General features: G+C 36.9%; 1 protein-coding gene across 1 annotated transcript; it reads right to left on the bottom strand.

Annotated features, from left to right (window-relative positions):
- Positions 1–4,078: 4,078 nt before the first annotated feature.
- INPP1 (inositol polyphosphate-1-phosphatase) lies at positions 4,079–27,607 on the bottom strand. The gene is made up of 6 exons (XM_006921289.3): positions 27,172–27,607; positions 12,905–13,170; positions 10,661–10,721; positions 8,047–8,247; positions 6,411–6,585; positions 4,079–4,900 (listed from the first exon to the last, which is right to left on the bottom strand). The coding sequence occupies exons 2-6, from the start codon at positions 13,106–13,108 to the stop codon at positions 4,333–4,335; spliced, it is 1,209 nt and encodes a 402-aa protein (XP_006921351.1). The 5' UTR covers positions 13,109–13,170; positions 27,172–27,607; the 3' UTR covers positions 4,079–4,332.
- Positions 27,608–27,995: the final 388 nt, after the last annotated feature.

The following is a 27,995-nucleotide window of genomic DNA, read 5'->3' as shown; positions in this document are numbered from 1 at the left end:
CCTTATACCAATTCTTACATTCTTACTCTTTCCTTGGTAGCAAGGTATATATGACGGGTTTCATTTGTGGTTTACTTTGGCCTATTGAAACAAAGTGGTGGACAAGAATTTTCCTGCAGTCATGTTATTTTTAACAGATTTTGTCAGTTAGTAAAGATATAGTAGTATATGGCTACATGAAAGAAGTAATAAATTAGTAGTTATGGGAAATGTGAGAAACAAAACAACAAAATATAAGTGAATAATTTACATGTAGAACTTGGAAAATAAAACTATTATTAAATATTTATTAATTGTTTTAGTGAACTGTACACTAGTGAACTATTGCTTTGTCCTCAGATTGCAAGTCATGGGTTTTTTTTTTTTCAAAAATTTAAAATTATCCTATTTCAAAAATTGAGTTACAGAAATGTCTATAAAGAATTATGAATATTTTATTTTTCATAAAATCAAGTATTTCCACTTACAGCACATCTCAGTTCAGACTAGTGACATTTCAAGTGCTCAATAGCCACCTGAGGCTAGTGGATACCATTTGCCCATGCTAACCTAGATTACCTACTGATTCGATCATGATTCTCAGAGGAATCTGGATGATTAGATCATAATCCTTGGAGTTTGTTTTTTAAAAAGTACCAAAAGACCAACCTGTCACATGCATGACCTAGCTTATGATGTATTAGTATGATACATTTATAAAAATATCTGTCCTGTGGAAAAAATATCAAAGCTACAAATTTCCCACTGTAATAGTACTCCTCCCTATGTCATAAGGATAAGATAATATTAACTCTCTCTGGCTTTTCATTATTTTTCCTCCTTCTATACTCTAAACCTTAATATACCAGTTTAACTATATGATAAGTTTGTCCCCACAGCAAGCTGTCCTAATACACCATGGACATAGTGGGTTTGTTTGAAAGATTGAGCTTGGTAAGCCATCCTGGCATGGAGTGTCATGCTTTTAGAAATACTTGACCTAAAGTAGATTCATTTACAGGGTACTATCTGTGTGAATCTCAAGCTACTGATTCCCAAACCCAGTTGAAAGGGCTTAGCTTTTGCTGTAGAGAGAGGTGGACAGTTTCCCTCACATTCTAGCTATTACAAACTGTCTCATTCCTGTCCTACCATCGATAGGACCTTAGGGTGGAGGAAAAATGACTTGACCTTATTTTCTTGCTAACTCTTAATAGGGCTAATATCCAGCACTTGAACATTAACTTGGAAAATGTTTCAATGTTTATTTTCTAAAACAGGAGTCCATAGGGTGCTTCAAGCATTAAAGTGATTGTTTGAAAATTTAACCAACCAACTATAAGATAATTCTCAGCATTATAACAATTTTCTGAAGTATTTTGGAAATCGTGGCTAGAAGTAAAGTTGTAGTCAATAATGCATATTAACTCTTGTCCAGTTTCTGAGCCCAATTCATGTATTAAATCAACATTTATTTAACACTCAGTATGTGCCCAGGCACTTTTCTAAGCAATGGAGATACATGATATGAAATCCCTTCTCCTTGGAGCTAACATTCTAGAATGGGGAGACAGACAAAACGAATTCTATCTTGTATTAGAAGGCAATAGATGCTGCGAAGGGGAAAAGCAGGGAAGGGGATAGGAAGTGTGGGATGGGTGTAGGGATGTGGTTTGCAAAAGTGATAAGTAAAGGTCATACTGATGTTGTGACACAGGAGCAAAGTTTTAGTGGTGATGAAAGGGGGAACCATGCCAATACCTGGAGAAGAGATTTCTAGTTAGAACAACAAGTGCAAAGGTCTTGAGGAGGAGGGAGCATGCTTGGCAAGTTAAAGGCACAGCAAGAATGGCAGTGTGGCTGAAACAAATGAGCAAGGAGGGAGAGTAAGAGCAGATGACTTCCTACTCTGCACTGGAGGTTTGTTTTGTTTTGTCGTTGCTGGGCTTTTTTTTTTTTTTTTTCCATTGGAGGGTTTTGAACAGAGCAGAGACATGATCTGATAGATGTTTGAAAAGGATCATTCTGGCTTCTGTGTTGCAAATGGATGGTATGGAGGCAAATTTGAGTTTATTGCAATAATCCAGGTGAGGCCTGACACAGGGTGAAAATAGCAGGGTGATGAGGAATAGTTGAATTCTGGCTGTAATTTAAAGTTGAAGCGAAGAGGGTTTCCTAAGTGATTAGATGTGGTTGCAAAAACAAGAGAGGAACAAATGTTGACTTGGCTTTGCAGAGACTGCTTTTATTGATGTCCAGAGGAAACTCTCTTTTTATTAACCTCCATCTAAGTGACCTGGCGGATTCATCTCTGTGACAGTCTCCTGTAAAACATACTGGCTGATCCACAGGACACCTGATCTTCATGTTCAACAGACTACTCCCTGGAACACTCCTCCATCACTACCCACAACTCCCGTTCCCATCAGTTGAGTTGCATGTTTACTAGTTGTTGAGTTCTTTCTAAAACTGTATATTCTGTTACAGCTCCCCATCCTCCCTGGCTGTAACCCATACCCCACTTAGGGGTATGTAACCTCATTTCCACGTGGCTAGCCAGTTTTAGGCTTGACTCGTCTTCTATCTCATATTATACTTTTAATAAACTATTATTTCTCATGAAAAAATAAAACTGTATATTCTGATTGTACATTTAAAAGATCAATTAAATATTAAATAATGGAACATGGATTTGAAAACAAAGAATTGAAGGCTTTGGAAAGGATTGATAAAGGCGAGTCTTAAAAAAATCACTGAGTATGAGGCAATTGTAAAAATAGAGGGAAATTTAAATCCAGAATGATTATGCCCTCAGATTACTTTGCAAATATTTTTAAGTTCTTCCTCTAAAGAAATGAAAATTAGAGACCATACTCACATGGGTGTGGTTTATGCAAGAAAGTACAGACCTATCAGCAGATATATGCTTAAAGGGTGGGCCTTGGCTTTCCTGCAAAGATCAACAATGAGTGTGTATAATATATGTTCGCAGAATATATGAGCTTTTCTATCCAGCTTTTTCCCCCAATAAATTGACAAACTGCTTGTTCCGATCACATTGAAGATAACTGTTTGCACTGTGTTTATTGATAATTTACATATTCTAAAATGTTCATATGGACAACAAAAGCTTTTTCTTGAACCATATTCTATTTCTCCATTTTGGTGCATGTCAGGGAGCAGTACTAGATTCTGGGTTTTTATTTTTTATGTGTTTCATAAAGAATGAACTTATCGACTTAAAAAATCAACCTTTAAAATTAGACATTAAGTGGAAAAAATATACAGCTTGAGGGCCCACAATCAATCACAAAACACAATGCAAGCTTTAAAAACTATAACTTTAACACTAAATAAATTGTTGAATCTGCTGTACGCAACAAAATACTATTAGAGTTCAATCGTTATTTTCATTTGTAATTTTAAGAGAGGATGCTGCAGAAATATACTTTTGGTCTCCAGAGGGCGCAGGATGGAAAGAAGTCAGAGCTGAGGTTTGATGCCTCCGGATGGCAGCAGTACCTCCTTACCAGGGTTGCTAAATAGGAAGAGTGATCTACGACATTCAATATGGGATGCTACTAGACACAAGGACTGTATATACTAAACTCTACATCTCGTTTTAAAGTATAGTACATATGCAAAAATTGCAGAAACCTCTATTCTGTTCCTTTCTGCCTAATCTACTGAAATGGAGTGTGTATGAAGAGTATTAGAGAATTAGAAAGAAGGTATGTGTGTATATGTAAGAGTATTAGAGAGAGTGTGTGTTTGTGTGAAAGAGGGCGTGAGAGTGCATGTAAGAGAGAAAGACGCAGTATGTGAGGATAGGAGGCTCCAGACTTTGATACTTATGAGAAATACAAGAATACTGTTAAAAAGTACATGAACAGGGTTAAATTATGCGTCCAATTCACAGTTCTACACATTCTGCCAAAGGCTTAAGTTGCAGACTTTCCCTTCAAGACAGGAAAAAACAAAAAACAAAAAAAACACACAAGCACAACCTTCTCTTGTGCTCTCCCTAATCTCGGTAGCATTTTACTTATCACTTAGATGTTTAGAGGAGTTTTTCTGATTGAGCAGGTTTTCCTCTTTTTCAATACTTTATTGAAGTGTTTCAAAGCAACACTGGTAGCATAAAATTCACTATAAGAATTTCTCACATCTGTTTAATTGCTGCATGAATGTCATTTATTTATTGAAATTAACATTATTATGAATACATAGTGAAAAAATGCTCTTCAGAATAGGAAGGTGAATGTTGCTCATCAGTTGGACTCAGCTATGTTCAAATGAGAGAGATGTAGGAGATGGTTCACAGTTTGGTTTACAAGTACACAGGAGAAATATTCATCTGTGTGCATCTGTAGGTGCAAGGTTTTGGATGAGGAGGCTCAGGAATGTCTCCAGCTGCTTGCTTGATCTGTATGCAATTAGTCCTCCCTTGTTGGCCCACCGATCCACTCCACTAGCCCCTTCATTTTCCACGTGGTACACCAACTGTGGTAAATCAAGCCCTGTTTCTGGATTTCTCTCTAAGCATTCTTTTAAGTCTACCATTCCCCCACCCATGGCCCTGAGTATGGCGTGAGCAGCACAAGAGTCCCACCTGAATGTGGTATCTTCTGAAAAGATGTAAACATCAACAAGGCCTTGGACAACACACAGGCTCTTGTAACCAGCCCCAGCTGCCCGGAATATACGATCTCCACAGACACGTGACAATGCAGCTTTGATATTCTCCTTTTCACTTGTACTAATGACAGCTGAAAACTGGTGAGAGAATTCTACCTCAGAGCTGGTGTTTTTAGTCAATTGGCTCCATGGTTCACTGCCATTTCTTTTAGAAACGGAAGGCTGATGTGAGTAGATGTTGGTCTCCATGTAAGAAAGGCCCCAATAGCACTGTCCTTTCCACCTGCAAAAGAGAACTTTCAGTGTGTGGAGGTAGGTTATGACATTTGTTTTATCATTCATGTTGTTTTTCAACTTAATGATATGAAAAAAATATAATGTAATGAGTCTCAATGCCCTTAAGCCTAGAAATAGAGATCAAGTAGCTAATGCATTTCTAGAAGTTACTCCTCTGCATGCAGCTGCTTGCCTGTATTGCAGATTAGAAACATTTTCCATTTTTCAGTGTTATCACATCAATCTAGGGTGATACTAAAATCCTGGCCTGTAGAAACACCATTAAATTTCATTGCCACTTTTGGCATTTATAGTTTAATAGGGAAAAAGATGAACAGACACAATCATCTATCTTTTCAATCTGCAAAGCAGTCCTTATAAGTTGCTCTTCATTTGGTGAACTCCTTTTCATTGTCCTATTCATAAGCTCCACTTTGGCTTTAGCATCAAGAGAGGTGGACTCATTATTTTTGTCCACAAAAATAATAGCCCTATCATTTCTCAATGTTTAACTTATTCTATTTACAGAAGAGGAAACTGACGCTTAGGGAATAGAAGTGTAAGAATGTAAGACAGTGGTAGAATCTGCATTCAAACCCGGGAAGTCTCACTCCAGAATCTGTGCCACTACTTTTGTCAACCATTTCTAGGCCATGATTATGTCTGCATCCAGTCTCAATTCTTTTTAATTTCTCAGTGACCTTTTAAAGATAACAAACACATTTTCCGTTTGGAAGAAGGCAGGGGTAGAGGAAAATGTCAAAATTCCAGTGGTGTAGTTTATGATTATTAAAGAGTATACAATTTTTAGTTGCTTGAAGCAACTCAAAGTTCAGTACAAATAGAACAACATGACTGACTTCAATAAAAAAACAGACCACAAGAGAAAAGCTGCTTGCTTCCCCTTGGACTCTGCCTAGAGTCAACCCCAAAGCGCAGGCCATGGATCAGAGGGAACTGACTGGCAGCTGGCTATGCTCCAGGTAAGAAGAGTCCACAGAAGGGTGAAGAGGGAGGAGGCAGAAAAGGTGATACTGACACACTTACAGGGAGAGCACCCCATAGGTTCTAATCCTGGCCATAACTGCTCATCTTTTCATTGGATAATTTTCACATTTTGTTCTGAATTTCTTCTAAAATAGTGTAAAAGTTTAACTGGCTATGTATCTGGCAACAGCATCTATCTTGGTCCAAATTATTAGAAAAGTGTTACCGCTATTCTATTAATCTGGCTTTGAATGGATTCTAGGAAGAGGGAACAGGATTGCTATATTTCAAATGCAAAACTATGATTTCTCCAAGATACTATTTCTTTTAAAAATTTCTACCAGCATGCCCCAAATAAAATTATGCCAAACCCAGGCTTAAAAATAGAACTTTAATTCAAACATGCAGATTTTAGTAGGAACACCCCAGTCAAATCATAGGAATGTCACATGGAGTGATAATCTTGACAATAAGCAAAGCTAAGGTTGTAAATACTAAAACACATAATGTACCAAGTATTCATCTTTTACCTGAGAGTGTTTAGGTCTTGTGATACAAAAGGTTGGTTGATGACCCCCATCAGGGGCACCCCTGTCTGTATGTCATAGACACCAATTAAAATGGTGACACACTGAAGTCCACTGGGGAAGATTCCTTGGTTGGATTTAACATCAGCAGAACCTTTTATATACTGATAAGTCGAATCTGAAAAACGAAGCAAATTTGTTTGGATTCAGGTAATGATTATTTAGAAAATAATGAACACATCTATAAACTGTCCTATACCATTTCTTCCACTAATTTACTGCTATGGCCTGAATGTTTGTGTCTCCCCTCCAAAATCCTAACCCCTCCCCACCCCCAAAAAAGATGGTATTAGTAAATGGGGCCTTTGAGAGGTACTTAAGTCATGAAGGTGGAACCCATGAATGGGATTAGTGCCTTTATAAAAGAGGCTCCAGACAGGTCCCTAGTCCCTTCCTCTGTGAGGACAAGATGAGGTGCTGGTGATGAACCAAGAAGACGGCCCTCACCTAACTATGTTGGCACCTTGATCTTGGACGTCCAAGCCCCAGAACTGTGAAATGTAAATTTCTGTTGTTTTATAAGCTACCCAGTCCATAACATTTCGTTATAACAGCCTGAATGGACACAGACAGTAACCAATCAGGTTTTACCTTTGGATGTCACTTGTAGTGAATAGTTATTTGACCTCTTGTATCTTATTTTTAAGCTGCTTGTGTTTCATTTTCCTGACTGTATAGGAACTCTTGAAGGGAAAGGACATGTCTACAATTCTTTGGCAATTACCTTTTTGTTGTTGTTATTGCTAAAATCAAGAAGAAAGTGACAATTATGGTGACACAAAAGGAAAGAATGAATGGAGCTCCTGTGCAAAAGAAACTGAGGAGCTAGGTTTCTCCTTAAGAGGTGTACATGCCAGTAGCTGACTGCCAACATCGAGTGAGTTAACACCCAGTTAAGGATGTGCTGGGCAAAAAGATGGAGAGAGCTAACAATTCAGGATAGAACCAAGTAGCAGGAGATCTCTGTGCCTCAGAAATCTTAATTAATGCTGGTTTACCCTTACGAATGATAATAGATTTTGGGGAAGAGCCTTAGTCTGCATATGTAATCCATTGGCTAAACATTCAATAATTCCTTGATGACAGAAGTCATTTCTCTAACGTGGTGTTAATGTGCTTGTCAGATGTGAAGGGTCGGGGAGTTTGCTGCACGGCATAATGAACGGTGCCAGTTGTGTTGGGTGGAATGTACCAGGCAGGTGGGAAAGAAAAGAAAGGGACTTCTGACAATTAATACCGAGGGTACTGTATTAATAGCATCATTGAAATGAAGCCTATACTTTTAAAACAATGAGCTACAGATTATGGTTCTATCACAATCATCAGTGTGCCTGTGTGTACATACACACATAAAGACACAAACACTTAAGCATATCTGTTATATGTGATATATATTTGTTTATAACACAATACATAACACACATCTAAACTCTTCATTTATTATTTTAAAACTTCAAAAATTTTAAAACTTCCAGGAGAATTAAACTACACTCAATTTTTATTTTTCTAAGTTTCCCCTCACCAAAGGATTACTAATAAGAACAAATGAACAAAAGCAAACACACTATCTTCTACTTACCTATGGGATCCACCCAGATTCCCAAAATGTCCTGTGGAATGGTGATATCTATTGAATCCAGAGTTGGGTCAGTAAAGGCGACATCCTGATGAACAACCTTGGCTAATGCTTCAGATGCCACCTTGTTACCGTTAAGGACTTTGCTAAGAAGTTCTACAGTTTCTTCCTCTGTCGGACACAGTCTCAAGATAACCTTTTCTCCTAGAATAAAGACAAACTAAAAGTCATTACATTTCAAGAGTCTCAGTGCAGAAAGAACAACAGAGGGCTGGGGAGAAGCAAAAGCTATGCACTTAGATTAGGTGAGGGCAATATATCCATAGCAGTGGTTCCTAGCCTGGCCCATTGCCAGAATCACAGGAGCCGGTGGGGTGGGGCACGAAGGGTTGTCATAAAGTTACAGACGCCAACTGGTCACTCATGCACTTAATAGTAAGGGATGGGTCCAGAAATCAAACCTTCTCCCCAGAAAAATGTCCACATGGGCACATGCACACAATTTTGTATCCAGTTTAAGGGAGCTCATGGACCGGTTTAAGAACCCCTGAATCCTGAGTCCTTTGATAATCTTTTATTCATGTTTTTTGCCTTTTGACTTTTAATATGCATAGGTTACCCTGTTGTGTTTGGATGTTATTGAAAAGAATGAAGGCTTTATCAGCACTCCAAAGCACATCTACTTCTTCTCTGATGCTGCTTTTAACTAAAAATTGTTTATGCTCAGTAAAGTAAGATGAAGTATACTAATCTTTAATGTATTAAAACTATACGACTAAATGATATACAAAGAATAACTCTCCTCTGTGAAACTCTCTGGGAATTAGTATGTAAGCAAAGCTGCTTCTCCAAATGAAACCATAATTACCAAGTCCAGGTGCTTTGCCATCGCCTTAAACATGCTTCTACTTAGACCCTTGGTTAATTTAGTTTCCAGCTCCCAACCAAAGTAAAGAAAGAGGCTGGCAAAAAATAGGGAAATTAATAGCAACAAAAAGGGACAACAATGGAGGATATAAACTTTTAAACAGAAATAAAACATGACACTTTGGGGCTTTTTAGATACATAGACAAATCTAACTACCTGAGCTATTCCAAGGACTAGCAGCATCTGCACCACCTGGGAGCTTGTTAGAAACTCAGAACTTCAGGCCCCATCCCAGACTTACTGAGTTTTAACAAAATCCCCAGGTGATTCACATAATCATTAAAATTTGGGAAGCACAGTATGAATATTACAATGATGACTGAATCAGCAAGAAACTTTCACTTAAATTTGGTTAATTTAAGTTAAATTCAAGTTACATTAGATTGTTAAAGTTGAGGAATAATAATGCTAATCACTGCCACTTACTAAGGGTCTACTCTGGGCTCAGTGAAAGTCGTGGGGCCATTCAAAGGAGCAAGTCATATCACATCACTTCCTTTGCTTAATATTCTCCAGTGAATTCCCACTGTACTTAGAGGAAAACCCAAACTCTTTCCTACAAACTTCCATGATGTGTTCCGGCCTCATCTACTAGTCCTTCCACTTTTCCACATATCGGCCCGTCCAACATACTAAGCCCATTATCTCCTTCAGTTCTCAGGAAATCTATGTGGAATGGCTTTCTGCCTCTATAATTCTAGATAAATGAAATATTAAAATAACTTTGTGAAGCAGTCAAATAAGATTTTAAGCATAGAATTTCTTATGAATGAGTCACAGGATTTTTTAAGCATAAGCATAAGAAGTTTAAATGAGATTTTTCTTATTGTGTATCACAAAACTAACTGTATCTTAATACATAGCCCATGAAAGAGACAAAAATTTTTCCAGAGTTAATCCAGTTGTGCAATGCATACCTTGCTGGGGCATCAGTTTTTTCCTTTGAAAATGTGCCTCTAGATGTTTAACATTTTGTCACAAGATCAGTGTTTAAAGTTCACCATTCTTAATCTTCTACTATTAAGCAAACAAAAAATTCAATCTAAAAATAATTTATCTGGAAAGAATTAGATGGAGATTTTGATATTCTCTATATGGCAGGGAACACGGAGGTCCATCATCAAAGGAGAAACTGGCACACAGAAAACTAATTAAATGAGACTTAAAACTTGGTACTAAAAGGAACGTTTTTTGTTAGTCAAACTCCCTTTACAGAGGTTCTGAAACCAGAGAAGGGAGGAGGTGATTTGCTCAAGATCACACAGTAGTCAGACACAGGGCTTTCTTGACATTCTCAGCCAAGGTCCCTGGAATCCCACGAAGTCCACAAGTGGGTTTAAACCTTGGATCTGAAATCGTCTGCACAGTTGTATAATGCATGTCTTGCTGGGGCATCAGTAGCTTCCATTAGATTCCCAAAGGACCATGCAAATTTCTGAAAGGTTGTCATACATTATTTAAATGCTACAGATTTATATCTAAAATAACACATACGGATTTGCTAAATAATTCTAAGAAAGCCCATTTCCCTAACTTAAATGGCATGATATTCTGAAGTATTGAATGAAGCTTATAATTCAGATATGCTGTTTACACAAAAAGTTTCCATTTATTTATTTTATAATGTATATTGAAAATTAGAAAATATGATAATAAGTTACACATTTACATTAAGATTTGTATACTTACCCAATTCATTAGTAAACTCATTGGATTCTTCTCCAAAAATTTTTTTTGCCAGGCCTGGAAACTGAATGATTCAGAGTGTGACAACAAATCCAAACAATAACAATAAAACATAAAAACCACATACATGTTCAGTTCTGAACAGATTTCCATTTTATATTTCAAATTAAGTATCATAATTAGATCTGAAATTTAGAAATTTGCAGTTCCAAAAATCTAAGTATAAAAAAGTGAAGTCAGCTTAGTTTAATACTTAGGTTTTTAACATTTTCCTGTTCCTTTGCCCTTCTACAAAGTCCAAATCATGGTAGAAGTCTGTTTTCCTTATGCTCTGTTGAGTTTACAGAAGTAGTTCTAGAAATTTTATTCTTCTACTTAAGGGCCACGGAACTAGAAAATTTGCAAAGGGGATATTTAAACTGTTGCTCTTAAATAGCACCCTAGTAGCTTATACAAGTTACTATTATTGATCAAATACCTAAAATTGTTACTTGAGACTAGATAGAAGGGATTAGAGGATGTTACATTTTGTTTTCATTTTCAGGTGTATTTTCTGCACCTGTTGGAAGTATCATTCACCTTCAGGCTAGGAGGTGATACAGCAAAAAGAAAAACGGAGATATTTTATTGACCGATAATTTATGCATCAATATAGAATGGAAAATTTGTAGCTAAGTAAGAATCTTCTCTCATCTTTATATGACCAGGAAGCTTTCAGATACATTTTGCCACTGATCCTCTCTACAGTAAAGATAATTTTTCTCAAAATATGTGCTAAATTATGATATACGTTATGTTCTTAGGGAACAAAAGCACTAGAATGCTTCAGATATTTGAATTCAGTCATTTACAGATGGCTAATAGCTTTAATAGTGCCCACAACCACTTGTTACTTTTTTCAATTTTGAAGAACAGTGCAAGTCAACAGGGGCTGGCAATGAGCCAGTTCATCAAGGGCTGAAGTTCAGTTCTCAAGCCTGCTTATAGACAGACCTGTTTCTGAGGCTACAGGATTTAAGAGTCATGAAACAAAGATATAATCATCATGTATTTGTTCATAAATCCTGGCATATACTTCATCAATGAACAATTGCCTGAACTTGTTATAATGCTTTGGAGCAAATATTAGCCCATAAAATTAATATTGATTTCTAATCCAGTTAGTTGCTCAACCATCTCTTCTTGTACCCAACTATCTTGATCAATAACATAAACTTACTTCATTTAGTTTATTGGAGCCAGATTTTATAGGGCATGAAAAAGTATAGCTTATAGAGATTTCAAGCGGTTGTTTATTCTCTCTTCCTGCCTGTGATCAAGAATTCACTTAAATAATTCTTATTTAGAGAATTTCATAGAAAACTATTCCAATGTTTTATAGTACCTTCTGTCATAAAGTTCTATCTTCTCAGATCTAAAAAAATATATATAATTATTAGTTTATATAAAAGCCAATATTGTATTGCAAAGAGCACAGACTCTGGAGCCGGGTGGCCTATGTTAAAAAACTGGCCCTACCATTCATTTGCTGTGTAACCTCAAGCAAATTATTTAACCTATCTGTGCCAATCTTTTCTCATCTATTACATAGGAATAATAGTTCTTTATAAAATTGTTATGATTTAAAAAGTTAAATAAGCCTTTAGAACAGTGCCTGACACACAGTAAGCATTTATAAGTCTGTTAGTGTTAACTGTTTATTATTACTATTTATAAATAGTTTTTCCACCCAAGCAGCTTAATATACCTAGAAACCCAATCATTGTTAGTTATAAACTATGTTTTTCTACTAGAATAAGGGAGACTTTAAGTCTCCAGGATTCTACAAGCCTATAACCAAGGCAACCATTAGATAAATGATTACATCAAGAAGGTGGGACTTAACATATATTATCAAGTAAAAAAAACCTATAAAACAATATGTTTTTATTTCTGTTGGAATAAATTATAAATGCCTCACACACACATACACATTAATAAATGAAAAGTTCTGTACCTAAATGTTTCTCTCTAGCTGTTAGTATTGTGAGTGATTTGTATTTCCTTATTTGCTGTTCTGTATTTAAATTTTTTTCTGTAATGAATACATTGTAGCGAAAACAAGGGGGTAAAAAAACCTAAGTTGTTTATTTGAATCCAAAGTGCTCTCATTCTGAGTGGGCGATAAAAAAAAAAAAGGCATTCTAACAGGGGACACAGCCACAAGGGCAAATATTTTGCAGTTACCTTGGATATGACCTTTCTTACCTTGTTTTCCATATTTTGTTTTATAACTTCCTGTACCAGTACATCAGCCAGGGTCTTGAAATCAACTGCAAACTTCTTGTTCTTTTCTCCTTCTTTCTTTTCTTCTATGAGCAGCTGGAAGAGAGCTTCCTGCTGCCTGCATGCCCGGGCGATGCTGGCAGCTTTCTCAGAAACACGGAGTAGCTCTCGGAGGATATCTGACATTTCTGAACCTTGCTTTTCAGTTGCAGCTGTGAATGGAATCGGCACCCACCCTCGGCTGTCAACTGGAAAAGTACAAGAATGTGAAAGAGAAAGCAGTTCAGAGAGTGATGTCAGGGTGCCTCTGGCACTAGTAACAACCTGTCTGGCAGTCAAGCTGGTCAGCAGAGCTCAACAGCTAGTATGTATCATAGTCACATCCTCAGTGTGGATGGAAGTCTAGATATCATCCAAAATTTGAAACTTATTTTTTTTAAATCATTTAAAAATATTTATAGTCTAAAAAATCCATTGGACAAAGAATTGAGAATGAGAATCTACATTATATTATAAATCCCTAGACAGATAGATGTTGAAGCATGATGTTGAAAGGAAAGCCAGATTCTTATAATGACCTTAGAATGATCATACAGGCTTAGTGGCTATGTTGAAGTAGTGTCCTCTCTTCCATCCTATAGGAGAAGGGAGAAGTGAGAGGATTTATCTTGTCAGATCTGGGGCAAATTCCTAAAATACTAAGCACCACACCAGCAGGAACTGTCGTATCCTGCAAGACTGGGGCTGCTCTTGGGCTAGCAACCCAAGTGATCTCCTGGTGACTTTTTTTTTTTTTTTTCCCATAAAAAAGTCCCACTATTTGTGCTGTTCTTATAGCAAGAAGAAGTTTAAATAATAAAATGAAGTAAAACATGCAACTTGTTGGGACTTGAAAAGTTCTTGCTTCTAGAACTATGCTATCACACCTTGATATACCTATTGGGTAATTAGGAGAAAAACATTTCTCATTTTGCAGTAGTAGCTACATTTTGTTGAAAGCTTTACTAATCGCTGTCTCATTGTGAAAATTATCAGTTCTGTCTTAAGGAAACTGGAGCTTAGAGAGGATAAGTAACTTCAAGATTACACAAGACTAAATGGCAGGGATCGGCAGCAGTCTTACACATAAGTCTATGTTCTTTATTATCATAATAAGCACTTTAAAAAAAATTTCCCTTAATGGACTCTAGGAGACAGAATTAGTACCACAATGAAGCTGTCAATGCAATGAGGTCAATTGTGAATTGTCATAGCTGGTTTGAATTAAACAAGTTTGCTAATAAAAAAAAATGCTATTAAGATTATGGGAAATATGAAAAATATGTCCAATCTCAATAGCAATAAAAGGAAAATGAATCAAAATGAGACATTCTTCTTCACTATTAGACAAAGCTGTTTTTCAAGTTAACATTCATTCTTGAAGAGGGTATGGTTAACGAGTGCTGATATTCCACTAAAGGGCATGCAAACAAGTGGGCTTCCACAGGGGGATTGAGAAGCATCAAGTTCTCTAGCGATGTCACTACCCTTTTAACCAGTAATTCCAGTCCTACTTTAATTTGTGTTAAAAGTTAAAATATTTCTGTGCAAGAAAGATTAATATTAGAGTAGAAAAAAATTGAAAATAATCTTAAACATTGGTAAAATGTAAGGGACTACTATCTGATACTTAAAATCATGTTTTGAAGAATATTTAATATGAGAATATATTAATGCTATAATGTTAAGTGGAAAAACAACCTATGGCCATATGTTACTAATTTGTGCTTATATGTAAACATACACATATATATGTAATACAAGTAATACACATATATATAATACATTCATACATAGAGAAAAAGATTGAAAGACTCATAGGTGATGTTTTAATGGTAGTTAACATAGATATTTAATGGTAATTATCAATTGCGTACTGGAACTGTGGATGACTTTTTTTTCCATTATGCTTTCCTATAATTTTCAAATATTGTACAATAAATACATGCTTCTATTATAAGAAATGGCATTTTAAAATATCTTGGGACATTTAAGCATGAAACATAAGACTTCCTCAACTCCTGGAGACAATTGTCCAAAGTGGTGCTATGTTAATACCCACAAAACCTTTCAGATGGTAGAGAGGATGGAGTTAAAAATTAAATAAAAACACCTGCCTACTAAATGCATTTTTCTTTCAGGAATCAGTGATTTGTTCAAAGATTTACTTTGGTTTACTTAAGAAAAACAATTACCTTAATATGGCTGAAGCACTTTGATTTAGAAATAATTTATGATTATCTGTATGCTATAAATTATAAGTTATATAAAATATATACATACACAGAGCTACATATATTAGTAGAATACACAAATCCCAAGAGTAAGAATTCAACTTGATTGAATTCTTAGTAAATGTTGATTTCTTAGTAAATGTTCTGAGGTTAGTATAAAGGAAAAAGAATGAGCTAATAATTATCTAAATAGCTCTTTATCTTAAAAGCAGCATGAAGATTTTAAGGAGTTTAATTTGAAAGCTTTCTATGTAAACAATATCAGTATTGTCTAGTTTACTCAACTTTGTTGAAACCAATTTCCTTTTTCTAAAAGAAGCACCGTTGGATTACCGAGAAATACCATTGGATCACCAAGAAACTCCCTGTGGTGCCCTGAGAACACGCAGGTGAGCTGCTGACCCAGGCTGCAAGGCGCAGGAACCACCCCACCTCTTCCCTCACACAGAAAGCTCCATGCCTTAGCCCTGGTAAGTTTCTACATAGCTGCCCCACGGGTTTGGAGTTTCTCCTCTTTGATTTCCTCAAAAATAACCATTCTTACCCCACTTCAGCACAGCAATTTGACCACTGGGAAAGAAATACCAGCTTTAAACTGCAGTCCCATAATGAATAGGTACACAGATTTTAGGAATTTGTTGTAACAATAATCAAGTTTTTCAGTTCCAAAGTTATCACAGAGCTCAAACTTAATCACTCTTTATTCCGACCCTCCACAACACTATCATATTTTGTTAAGCTCCAGCTTGAATGCCCAGTGTCAGCTTGGGACTAAGCTTTCTCTAGCCATCCTAAAAGAATTTTATCCTATAAGAACCCAGCACTTTTTCAGCTATTTACCTTTCTCCAGGGTCCCAGCTCCCTAAAAAAAACTCTCTCATAGCATTATCTACATGTAAGACTTTCTAATTAATTTACATAACTAGCCTGCTACCTTCTGGCTGAATGGATCATTTTCCCAAAACGAATTGAACCACCATTCTGTGCTTCTCTGTAAGCTGCTCCTTATACTCTATATCTCTCCATCTTTCCTCAACTCGGTTCACTCAGGCAGGCCACAACTCTGAGAGGAGTATTGGATAGTTCATCCTCACCTTGAATGACTCAACTTGAGATTAATTATCTGCAGAGAAACTGAGGGCTACATCCAATACAGAATTTCTTCAGGTTTATCAATAGATCTTATTAATACTAGTGGAAATGATCTTTTAGATGATTTTTAAAGGCAAGTTTATACACTCATTGTTGACCTAAATTAGTTTTAGTTAAACATTTCAAATACCTAAATGAAAATTACCAACTCACAAGTAGTAAATTATGACATTTACTGTAATTTAGTAGTTTTAAATATAGAAGGAATTCCTTTTGATTAGTATTTCTTAGTGGGTGTTCTGAGAACCACCTGTATCAGAATTACCCAAGGCACCTACTAAAAAGATTCCTGGGCTCCATCCCAACGTAGTGAATCAGAATCTCTGAACACAGGGCCCAGAAATCTGTATTTTTGTCAGCCTCCTAATGATGCTAGATACTGAGATTTAATAGCTACTGTTCTTCATGTTGCTTATTCTAATTTAACACTATGCTGGCAATTTCAGTGGGAGGTGGGGGGCTGGCAGCTAGTGGCATATATCTTGGTAGAACCATGTAAGTCCAATAGTTCTGCTATCACTTATCTGTGTGCAGAGACAGGACCAAATTAAAATAATAATAGCTAACATTAATTAGGTGCTTACTATATCCTCCTAAGCACTCTACCTATATTAACTCATTTAATTCTCACATAACTCTATGAAGAAGGTACTTTCTTTCCATTTTACAGATAAACCAAGGCACAGGAGGTTATGTAATTTGCCCAAAATCACATAGCTAGGAAGTGTTTAGGACAAGAAAAAGCAGAAGCTTTTTATTGGCAGTATTCTGGCCAATAAAATCTTTCATAAATTGTTAGCAGTTAACTAAGGAAAGAAATGAGTAATTATTGGATAAATAATCATAAGCATGTTACTGTTATAAGTTATATAGCAGCGTAGAGAAACACACACCTAATAGCTGTTGCTAGTTTAACTATTACAAATCACTATTTAATTGACACCTGACTCCCTTCTATCCTCAGGAATACATTTTCCCCAACTGATTATCAGTCTCACTGCAAACCACCTGTGCCGGATAGTAAAAACTCATCTGTCCTGTTCTATTGATATCTCTCTTACTGGCTGTCAAGGCATCAGTAGGGGGAGTGGCTCAGCTCATGCAGAATACTTAATTCCTCTTACTTTAGTTTCTAGGGCTGTCATGACAAAATACCACCAACTGGATGGCTTAAACAACAGAAATTTAAATCTCACAGTTCCAGATGCCAGAAGTCTAGGACCAAGGTGATGGCAGGTTTGGTTTCTCCTGAAGCCTCTCTCTCCTTGGCTTGCGGATAGCCACTTTCTTGCTGTGACCTTGTATGGCCTTTCCTCTGTGTGGGGGCATTCCCGGTGTGTCTCCCTCTTCTTATAAAGACACTAGTCAGGTTGGATTAGGGCTCACCCATACGACCCCATTTGACCTTAATTACCTCCTTAAAGGCCCTCTGTCAAAATATAGTCACATTCTTAAGTACTGGGGGTTAGGGTTTCAACATATAAATTTTAGGGGACTACAACTCAGCCCACATCTCTTGAAAGAGGGATCTTGATAAACCTTAGCAAATGCAACACAGTCCATTCGTCTTTCATTTCCTGGTAAAACAAAACTGGGTAGGGTTCTCTTTCTCCCTTATGTGGTCAAAAGTTTAATGTGAAGCAATCTTTCCTACATGGAACCAGTCATTTTAACAGCCAAATCATTAATGATGCAGTGAACAATGAAATAATAACCTCATAAGTCTTACTTTGTGACAACCTATTTCAAAATACATTTGAGCAGAACAAGTTTTAAAAAATTATATTCCTTATTATCTCTATGTTAACATAAGACTATACCACAATGTCAGACAGAAATAGTCCCTTTAGCTTTTGTGTGATTTTCATATCCCATTGGAGAAATATTGACTACATTGAAGTGGGTCAGATAAAAAAAAAAAAAAGAGCTCTTAAGACTTTTCCTGGAAGCCCAAATCTCTCTACAAAGACAAAACTCAATTTTAATTTCTCACCATTCTATCATCTCATCAGAACACCAGAAGTTTAAAAATCATATCTGAATAATTTACATATTTCAGATGTGATAAATAATATAATGGGAAAGACATAGGCTTTGGGATCAAACTTAGGCTCAAACCTAGCTCTGCCATTAACTTTAGCTGTGTAGCATCAGGTAATTTACTTCCCCTCTCTGAGCCTCTCTCCTTATCTGTAATATGAAGACATTTACCTTGCATGGGCATTGTGGAGATCAAATGAGATATTTCTGGAAAAGGACCTAACACAGAGCCTTGCATATAGTAGTCAACAAATGATAGCTATGACTATTAAAAAGAACTTCACAGAAACCACAGTCACATGTCCTTACTTAAGAAAAGAAGAGGTTGGCAACTTTATATGGGTCACTGAAATCTTTTCTGAATATTTACTAGTCCATTAAATCCAAACGGCTGGAAACTACTTGATTCTGTGAATGACCTAGAATAAAGTTTCTTTATGCAGGCCAGATCTGATTACTTCAGTTTCTGGGCGTCTGGGTGGAAACTTTGGCTCCTGGAGGCTGCAAGACTGCTCCAGCTTCATGGTGGACCATCTATGGATGGCTTCCAAGAGTCATTATTCTGTTAAGGGAATATTCTGTCAGGATATTTTATGAGGATTCTAGGGCCAAGGGAGTCTATTCTTATGTGAAGAGCCTAGTTGTAGCAGGAGCTGGCCATACCCTTTTGTTGTTCACAGTGGCAGAGTGTGACCATGTAGATAAGCCCCCGCAACAAAACAGAGCTGCTCTCTAATGAATAGGCAAGTGGGTCAAAGCATTTCCGTTGACATTCCCCTCTTCCTAAAGATAATCCACTACTTCTACAGAGCCCACATTTTTGCCTGTTGTACAGTGACTCCACCCCACCCCCGCCATTCATATTCTGAATTCAGTCTTTCACTCATCATCTAAGGAGTGGCAATTTGAAGCTGATGTATGGTAGCCCTGACTAACAGCTATTGCTGTTGGGGGAAAATGCCAGATTTCCATTAAGTACCTGGGTGTTTTACAAGAAGGTATTTGTGGAGACCTCTCTCAAAGGAGTGCAGTTGTCCAAGAATCTCCCTAAGTGGGCACATGCTGAAGGGCTGGCCCAAAGCTGTATTTAGCTCACATTGCTGTTGTAGGGGAAACAAAGACCTCATTCTTCTTGTTTTTGCTCCATACTCGGGGCTGCTTTAGGGAGTAGTTTAAAGAATGGAGGCTGCTGCCCTGGCAGAAGGGAAGGGGAAACATAAGTGGGCACATGCAAAGTATGTCGGGAAGCTCAATTTGCTCAACTCTGGAGCAACCAGGGATGCATGAAGTGCAACTTGCTAACAGTAGCTTCCCCTGATATCCATATGAGATGCTCACCTGCCCATCTGGTTACCTAGGCCAGAGGGAAACTGTACCACAAGTATTCCTAGGGATTTACAAATGCTACCATGTAGCTCATTGGAACCAAAATTTTTCTTCCAATGTATAAGCCTTTTTCAGCTTTCAGATATTTGACTATCAGACATTTCTCAGAATCCAGTAAGTAGTACAGTATGGCACTGCCTGTACTTTTTCATTGTTATTTTACTTTAATCTGCTTGATATTGCTATCATCATTTCATAGGCTCTGATTTAAGTTTAGCATTTAGTAGCCGATTTCCCACCACCTGTCCATTTACTCCTATGCTCTGGACAAACCATTTATTTGCACATATAGTTCTGTGTGGTTGACATGCCTTCTGCCTTCTATACCTAATATCTACTCACCCTCTTAGAATCAGTTCAAGGGCAAGAAACTCAACCAGATAATTCATAAAGGAGGATATTCAAATGACCAATAAACATATGGAAAGATAATCTACCTCATTAGTAATCAGGAAAATGCAACTTAAAATCACAACAGTACACCACTGCATATCCAATGAAATAGCTAAAATTAAAGACTGAAATTTTCAAGTTTTGGTGAGGATATGGAGCAATGAGAACTCATTATGTAGTTCTGGTGTGAATGAAATTGGTACACCAGTTTGGAAAACTATTTGGAATTTGTTGAATATAAGCATAACCTCTGATCTAGCAATTTCTCTTATAGACATATACTTGAAAGAAACTGATACACATATGCATTAAAAGTACAAGGATATGAGCAGCAAACTTTTCAATAACCTAACACTAGAAATAACCCAAATAACTATCAATAATAAAATAAACAAATTGTCAGATTCACATAAGAAAACACTATGCAGCCATGAAAATGAAAGAATTGCTGCTATAGGCAACAACATAGATGCATCTCTCAAAAAACATACTGCTAAGTGAAAGAAGTCAGATAAAAGACATGTGCTGTACAATTTAATTTGATGTTCAAAAACAGGCAAAACTAACGTAAGGTATTAGAAGTCACAGTGGTGGTTATCCTTGGAGAAGGACGAGGAGTTATTGGAGAATATGAAGGGGTTTTTAGACACTGATAATGTTCTGGATATGAGTGATTGTTAATGAATGGGTTGACTGAAAATGCATCAAGCCATACACTTAGGACTTGCATATTTTCTGTATGTATTTCTAATTCGATAAAAAGTATGTGTGTGCGCACACGCACATGTGCGTACACATGCTTGCATGCGTAGAGAGTCAGTTCAACAGTTGGCTCCTCCAGAAGCCATTGCTGACCTTCCTTCAACTTGGGCACCTGGGCCATGGGAGAATGAGGCAGCTTTCCAACACAATGTACATCAGATTGCTTATCTATGCTCTGTCTGACAGATTTAAATGTGCGTGGTTTCACATTTAGTATAGCACATACCTCAGAGGTGTTCAATAAATCTTGGCTGATAAATTTCCTCTTCGTAAATACAGAATTCATCCTAGTCATATTGTTTATTGCACATGGATCTTATCAGCATTATCCAGGTGGCATTAGGCATGTGGGACTATATTTATTTACATAAAAGTCTATATACATTCTGTAGATGACTAGCTACTGAAGCACATTTTTAAAGCACCAAGTCAGAATCTGAAATTATGCTCTGTCATCTAGAGGTGAGCTATCTTGGCAAGATTAATTTAGTTGATTAAAATAGTAAGTTTAATTTGATTTGTTAGAAAAGACATTAAATATGGAATATGTAAATCTATCTATTTTACCTTAACATTTCTCCCTCCCTCCTTCCTAACCTTCAAATAATGTTGACATACACACCATTTCTAAGCTGATTGGTCTACCCGACCCTAGCTCTTTAAAGGCCACATTAGCCTGCATTTTTGCTCACTAATTCGGCTCAAAGCAATAGACCACAAAGATGTCTTCTGTTATCAATGCTCTTCTGGTAGGTTGTAAATGAGAGCTTGGGCTAAAGCAATGTTTTCCAAATTAGTAAGATCAAAAATTATTTGGCGCACTTGTTAAAAATATAGATTTTTGGACTTTTGTCCTGGAGATATTGAATTAGTAGATCTGGGTAAATATACAGGGAATGTCACTCAGCTGATTTTTATATAAAATTTTAAGGAAATATAAGCCGACAGGTGCAACAGTCAGCTCTGTCTCTCATTGGTTACTTAGGAGCAGAACAGGGAACCCTATAGCTACTGCAACTAAGAATGATGGCTGTGGTCATCTAAAGATCAACTTATAGTGTTGTTTTTTTGTAACAAAAATTCTGGAAAAAGGTAAGCTGATCTACATAAGAAGTATTCTACACTGGCATAATACTTGTATAAAGTATGCTTATCAGAGACTTCTCAGAACTCATCTGAAAACTATGAAGAACTTTTCCATTTAGAAATACTTTAAAATTTGATAGTGACTTTTTTTTGCTCTCTTCTCCATAGTTAGTAACATTTTCACTAAATATGAACTGTATTCATTTAGATAAGTTGTCTATCTGCTAGGTTCCAACTATATGTTTAAACATTTGTATGCTAGATGTTTTTAGAAAAACTGTGGTGTCACAAATGAAACCACATAGAATTTTTTTAAAAATGCAGATTCACTGTAACTATCTTAATTGTAGGAAATAATACATATTTTTTAAAATACAAATTTAATGCACAATTCCAGGTAGAAAGAAAAGACACAAATGTATAGCTTGCAGCAAGGATCTTTTTCAGTAGAATATTATTTATAGTTTTGATCACTGTTAATCAAGATGTAGTCTTATTAATCCTCAAGTCCATTTTGAATTTTTTTTTAATGGAACATTTTTCAGTCATTCAGGAAGATTCCCAGATCAAATTATCTTTCCTTCTGGTCTTGCAACACTTACTTTTGACAGCAACTCATGTAACACTTGCCTTTCCTTGTCTATACGGGCCACGTGGATGTGTGGTAGAAAGAGCCCCTGTTTGGGCCATAGGAGAGCTGGTCCTTAGGCTCTGCTTTGCCTTTAGCCAACCAGGTGTGAAACCTTGGTCACGTGGCTTAAACTATCAGAGACTTGTTTTCTTCATTTTTATAAACATAGAAAAGGAAAATAAAGAGGAGGCATAGAGGTCGAATGGTTTTTCTATGGTCTGTTCCGGTTCAAAACTTTCCTGTTTTTGGTATCTACTTTCCATATAAAAGAGGTTAGAGTATATCATTCAGCCTTAAAAAAAAGAATATAAGTCTGACACATACTACAACATGGATAAATCTCGAAAACTTTCTGCTAAGACTCGAACTTAAGTCAGACTCGAACAAATATTGTATGATTCCACTTATGTGAGGTACCCAAAATAGTCAAATTCATAGAGACAGAAAGAAGAATGGTGGTTACTGGGACTAAGCGGAGGGGGTACTAGGGAGTTAGGGCTTAATGTGTACAGAGTTTCAATTTGGGATGAAGAAAAAGTTCCGGAGATGGATAATCGTGATGCTTGCATAACAATGGAAATGTACTTAATGCCAGTGAATTGTACACATGAAAATGGTTTAAATGGTAAATTTTATGTTATATAAATTTTACTATAATTTTTCAAGAGTAAAAAACAAAAGTATACGTTCAAAAATTGTACATTTTAAGGGCTGTTGATATTTATCCTCCTAATTTGGGCATAATAAATATTTGTTGATTAAATGAAAAAAAAAAAGAGATTAGGGTAGGGGCATGAAAATTAGGTTGAAAGAAGGTACTAGGAGATTTATCTTAAAGTTGATTTGCACAGCAATCACACTGGGTTTTATTACTTAGATTGTATGTTTATATGCAGTGTTAGGGTATAGGTAGAGGGATTCGTGGACATTATGAGGATTGCCTAAAGCCCCCCACCCAAGCCACTCCTTGGGGTACCATGGTTTTCTCTAATAGGCTCTAAGTTCCTTGAGAGAAAGATACATATTTTTCAATCTCCTTATGACACACAGTGGGAGTTATGTAAATTGATTGATTTTCATTCCATTAGAGATAAACATGTTTAAAAGGATTTTCTTGTACCAAAATTAATCTGTAAGGGATTTATTTATTATGTAAATTTTAGGATTATAACTGTTAGAAAATATGATTCAAAGGAGTTCTTTACAGAGCTTTATAAAAGTGGTTATTACTATTTATTTCTGCAGTGATAAATTACATGATCTAAAATATATTCCCCAAATATAGTGAGAAAGCAGATTATAGATCACATTATGTATCACGTGGGCAGACTGGGTTTGGCAGCATATTTCTTACTCCTACTTCGTAGAGGCAAATCATTATTTTTAACAGATATTTACAAGTGTTGAGTAGAACAATACAGAATATTGAATGTAACATTTAACTTTAAAGGAACACAAACTGATAAAATAATATTTGTAATACCTTCTGCTTGAAAAGGTCAAAGTACTAAAATGATATAAATGGCTCATTAAAGCCACAGCAGCATATAAATGTACTAAACGCTCTTGTATTCTTGCTGATTCTGCAACCATAGATAAATGTCTACGCTGGTTAATTTTTATCTTCTTGATCTGATTCTTATTTGTTTCCCTCATTCTTTGCTATTCATGAAGCTTATAATCAGCCATATTTGTAAAACACACCTTTCATTATTCCCAGATCAACCTGGGAGTATATTTGATTCTTGCACATTCCCAGGAATTAACTAGAGGGGTTTTCCAGGAGTTGGAAGATCAGATCCTACTTAAAAACTATTGATAATGAAAAATTATGGCATCACTTTAATTAAATTAGGTTTTCCTTAAGCAATAGTAAAAGAACAGTTTCCTTTGGTCATTTGAATTTAACTCCTATATATCAATTGTAACTCTTATTAGCATTGAGAGAAACCTACCACCATCAATCTGTACAGAAAGACAAGTTTAGTATCTGTGGATAAAGTTAGCAAATATTTACATTAACTTAAACTTGGGTAGTTTAAATTTTAAATATTAACTTGATTAAGAGTCAAAACAAGCAAGCAAACAACCCTTCTCCATCCCCTCAAAAAAAAAAGGAGAAGGAATGGAAAGAGAAGGAAACGGACACTTCATTGTGGTAATTTATCTTAATGAATTCCTTTATAGATGTTTAGTACTCCATTTTGTTAATTTGTTTTTATAAAAAATAACCATGTTTTATGCCCAAAAAGTTTTTTTTCTTTTTTGGATGGAGTCAGATCATTTTAATAGAAGCTATAAATAAGCTATATGCATGTTTGTCTTCCCTAATTAAGAACAAAGAAGAGGTAACAAATAAATGTGCTGTATGAAACAAAAATGATCAGGCACAATATTGTGGTATGGATTACTAGTCACAGTAATCTACATTAAAAATCCATTAATAAAATGCTCTCATAATATTAAAGAACTTGAATTAACATGGGATACCACAAAAGAGACTAAACATGCAAAAATGTTTGCTAAATTCAATCACCAGCAGTCCTGACAACAAAAGGATATAAAAGTTTCGGATTTCCTAAACCGATGACATCATCATATTAGTAAAACCTTAGCTTCCATGTAAGAACATTTTGTGTATAAGAATGGTAATAGGTTATGTCAGTAATTCATTCCAGAAACAGTTTTCCCCACCAGTGTTTTGCAGTCTTGCCTTTTTTATTTTCTTTACCCTTTTAAAATTTTATCATTTGGGCGTATTTTAAAATTAAAAAATTTTATCGTTTGGGCCTTTTTCCCTTAGAATTCTGATTCTGAAATCTCAAGTTGCAACCTGGGAGTCTTTTTAACCAACTATTATCCACCACCCGGTAAATTATAAAATTAGACAAGTTTGGGAAACACTACATTAATCATGAGAGAGAGATGGGAGGCAAAACGCTGTCAACTCTTTTATTTCTAAACTCTAAACCAAAAAATAAATCAATGGAGAGAGTTTTATTACAAGATTCAAAATATTTTAACAAGGACATTTATAAAGACACACATCCAGAAAATGTTCTCACATATACCATCCTTACCTTTAATAAGAAGACACTTGTTTTTATTAATCACTTTATATAAACATAATTACCTTTTACGCAATTTATCTACAACATGAAATAGAATAGGACATTTTCTAATTGTACTTAGAGACAAATAAAGGGAAATACATATATAATAAACAAGTTTATAACTTTTCAAAGGCCTTATATGTCAAATAAAACATAGTTTCTTTGTTTTCCAGAACTACCCCAAGTATGGCTCTAATTTAAATCTGTAATAAGATAGTTCACATTAAATGGCATGAGTCCAAGCTGCAATTTCCAAGCAAGTGGTATTTTAGTCCAAAAGCTTGAAAAGAAATGGTAGCTTATTCTATGCAAGAAGTGTTAAGTATTTTACATAATCCTCTTCATGAGTAAGAACTAACTTCAAGAGTAGTATAAAAATCGACAAAAACTTAAAAGTAGGTTCTAAATAAGAATGCAAATACTTGCAAAAATGAAAAAATGAACTATTCCATTGCCTTTTCCCCTTATAGTCCTAATTTAAAAATGAAAAAATGAGGTCACCTAGCTAATTCATCATTCAATGGTAGTTCAGTGGATTGTTTTCATCATTAGACTATTGTCACGCTGAGCAGGACTGATCCTTATCGATTTCTTTGGTTTCAAAGTTAGGCATCACAGGAAAAGGTACCAAAAAAAAAAAAAAGTTTTATTCAACATGTTCAGGATGCATGTAAGTGAAATGTTCATACGGCCTTAACCCACTGCTCTTTTGAAGTGAACGCCATTCAAACAGTGTGCAAACTGTCTTGTTATTCAGTGCCTTAAAATTAGCTTTAAACTGGAAATCCACAAGATATACACCTTGATTGTTTATTTGTATTCTTTATGGGTGTACTAAATAATCTAGGGACTTTCGTGCTTTTTGCGTCAGCCAAATCCGTGTTAAATATTTTCTCTCACCTACTACTCTGGCCACACCAACTATGCACATCTCACAAAACCACCTTTCAAAATGCAGAGAATTAAAAGCAAGGAGGTAAAGATTTTTCTAAATATAGTCCCATAATGTTTATTTTACACTCATCTAGTAGGTCAATAGCAGCAGCCAGCAGCTATGGACAGTTAGAAGCATCTCTCAAAGCAAAACCCAGGGGCGCTTGACAGCTATACCATCTACCTGTTGAACCTGGGCCACTGCCCTCAACTGTCAGATCAGCTTCTAAGACTTAGAAATGCTAATGATTGATTTTTTTTTTTTTAAGTTGTTTGCTAATCTTTCTTCCCACCCTCTACTTCTTTCTGGTCGCTGCCGCAGAGCCAAGGGAGCCGCACGACCCTCGAGCTCCTCCGCCCGGTTGGTTCCAGCAATGGTGCGGGGTGGGCCGGGCCGGGCGGCAGCCTCGCTGCAGCAGACCGAGGTCATCACAGGCCGGGCAGAGAGGCGAGGAGCCCTCCCGGCCCAGATTTACTCACCTGGCGTCGGGAGGGGCGATCCGGGACGTGCTGTTCGCCCAGACCGGGGACCAGATCCCAGGAGGAGGGAGTTGTGGCGCCGGGGCTAGGGGGGCGTAAGGAGGAACCCGTATTACCTAAGCCCGGGATGCGGCGCTCTAAAGGAGGCTACTGCCTTTCCCTTCAGAAACGGAAGAGGCGGGGGAGGGGGAGGAGGAAAATGCGGAGCAGGAGGAGGTGGCCCAGCGCGGGAGGCTAGCAGAGGGGCGCCAGGCGTCTGGCCACAAGCTCAGAGGGCGAGGGGCGGGGAGCACAGCGGAGTCACCGGAGGCGAAGGCGAAGGCGAAGCTGGGCTGCGGGCTGCCTCGCTCCGCCCTGGCTCCGACCTCTGCATTCGCCAGGCCGCCACCCCTCGGTCCTTCCAGGGACCGAGGCGCGGAACCGTGCGGTGACGCCTCGAGGCTCCCAGGGCGGGCGAGGGTATCCCACGCCTGCAGGAGCGAGGCGTCTGCGACGTCACAAGTGGAGTTCGATGATTCAAAAGGGAGTGCCAGGAAGAAAAGGGCTCCAGGGTCACCTAATCCACTGGTTTTGTTCTTGTAGCTGCTCACAAATTCGCTTTTAAAATCCTCCTCCATTCTTCTGTACTCTATTTTGGGGGTTATGGGTTTAACAGAAGGGTTGGCAGCTGTCAAGATGGACTGCCTGCCGGTGGCAGTCGGGTCCCATTGTTCTAAGAGAAAAGTCAAGTGTGCTGGATGTTCTTCAAACCACAGCAGTGTCTCCTCTGTGCTTGCCTTATAAAGTGTGGGCCTAGTATCACCTTGACAGGAAGCACTTCACGG

This window comes from Pteropus alecto, unplaced genomic scaffold (genome assembly GCF_000325575.1).
Source record: "Pteropus alecto unplaced genomic scaffold, ASM32557v1 scaffold3, whole genome shotgun sequence".
NCBI classification, from domain to species: domain Eukaryota; kingdom Metazoa; phylum Chordata; class Mammalia; order Chiroptera; family Pteropodidae; genus Pteropus; species Pteropus alecto.
Note: the sequence above shows the minus strand (reverse complement) of the source record. Positions and strands in the feature narration are given on the sequence as shown.

Coding starts and splice junctions, on each gene's coding strand:
- INPP1 (XM_006921289.3), bottom strand. CDS start 13,108: ATGTCAGATATCCTCCGAGAGCTACTCCGTGTTTCTGAGAAAGCTGCC. Junction 8,248..10,660: donor TGAGTTTACTAATGAATTGG/GTAAGTATACAA, acceptor TCTTTATTCTAG/GAGAAAAGGTTATCTTGAGA. Junction 6,586..8,046: donor AATCTGGGTGGATCCCATAG/GTAAGTAGAAGA, acceptor TTCGTTTTTCAG/ATTCGACTTATCAGTATATA.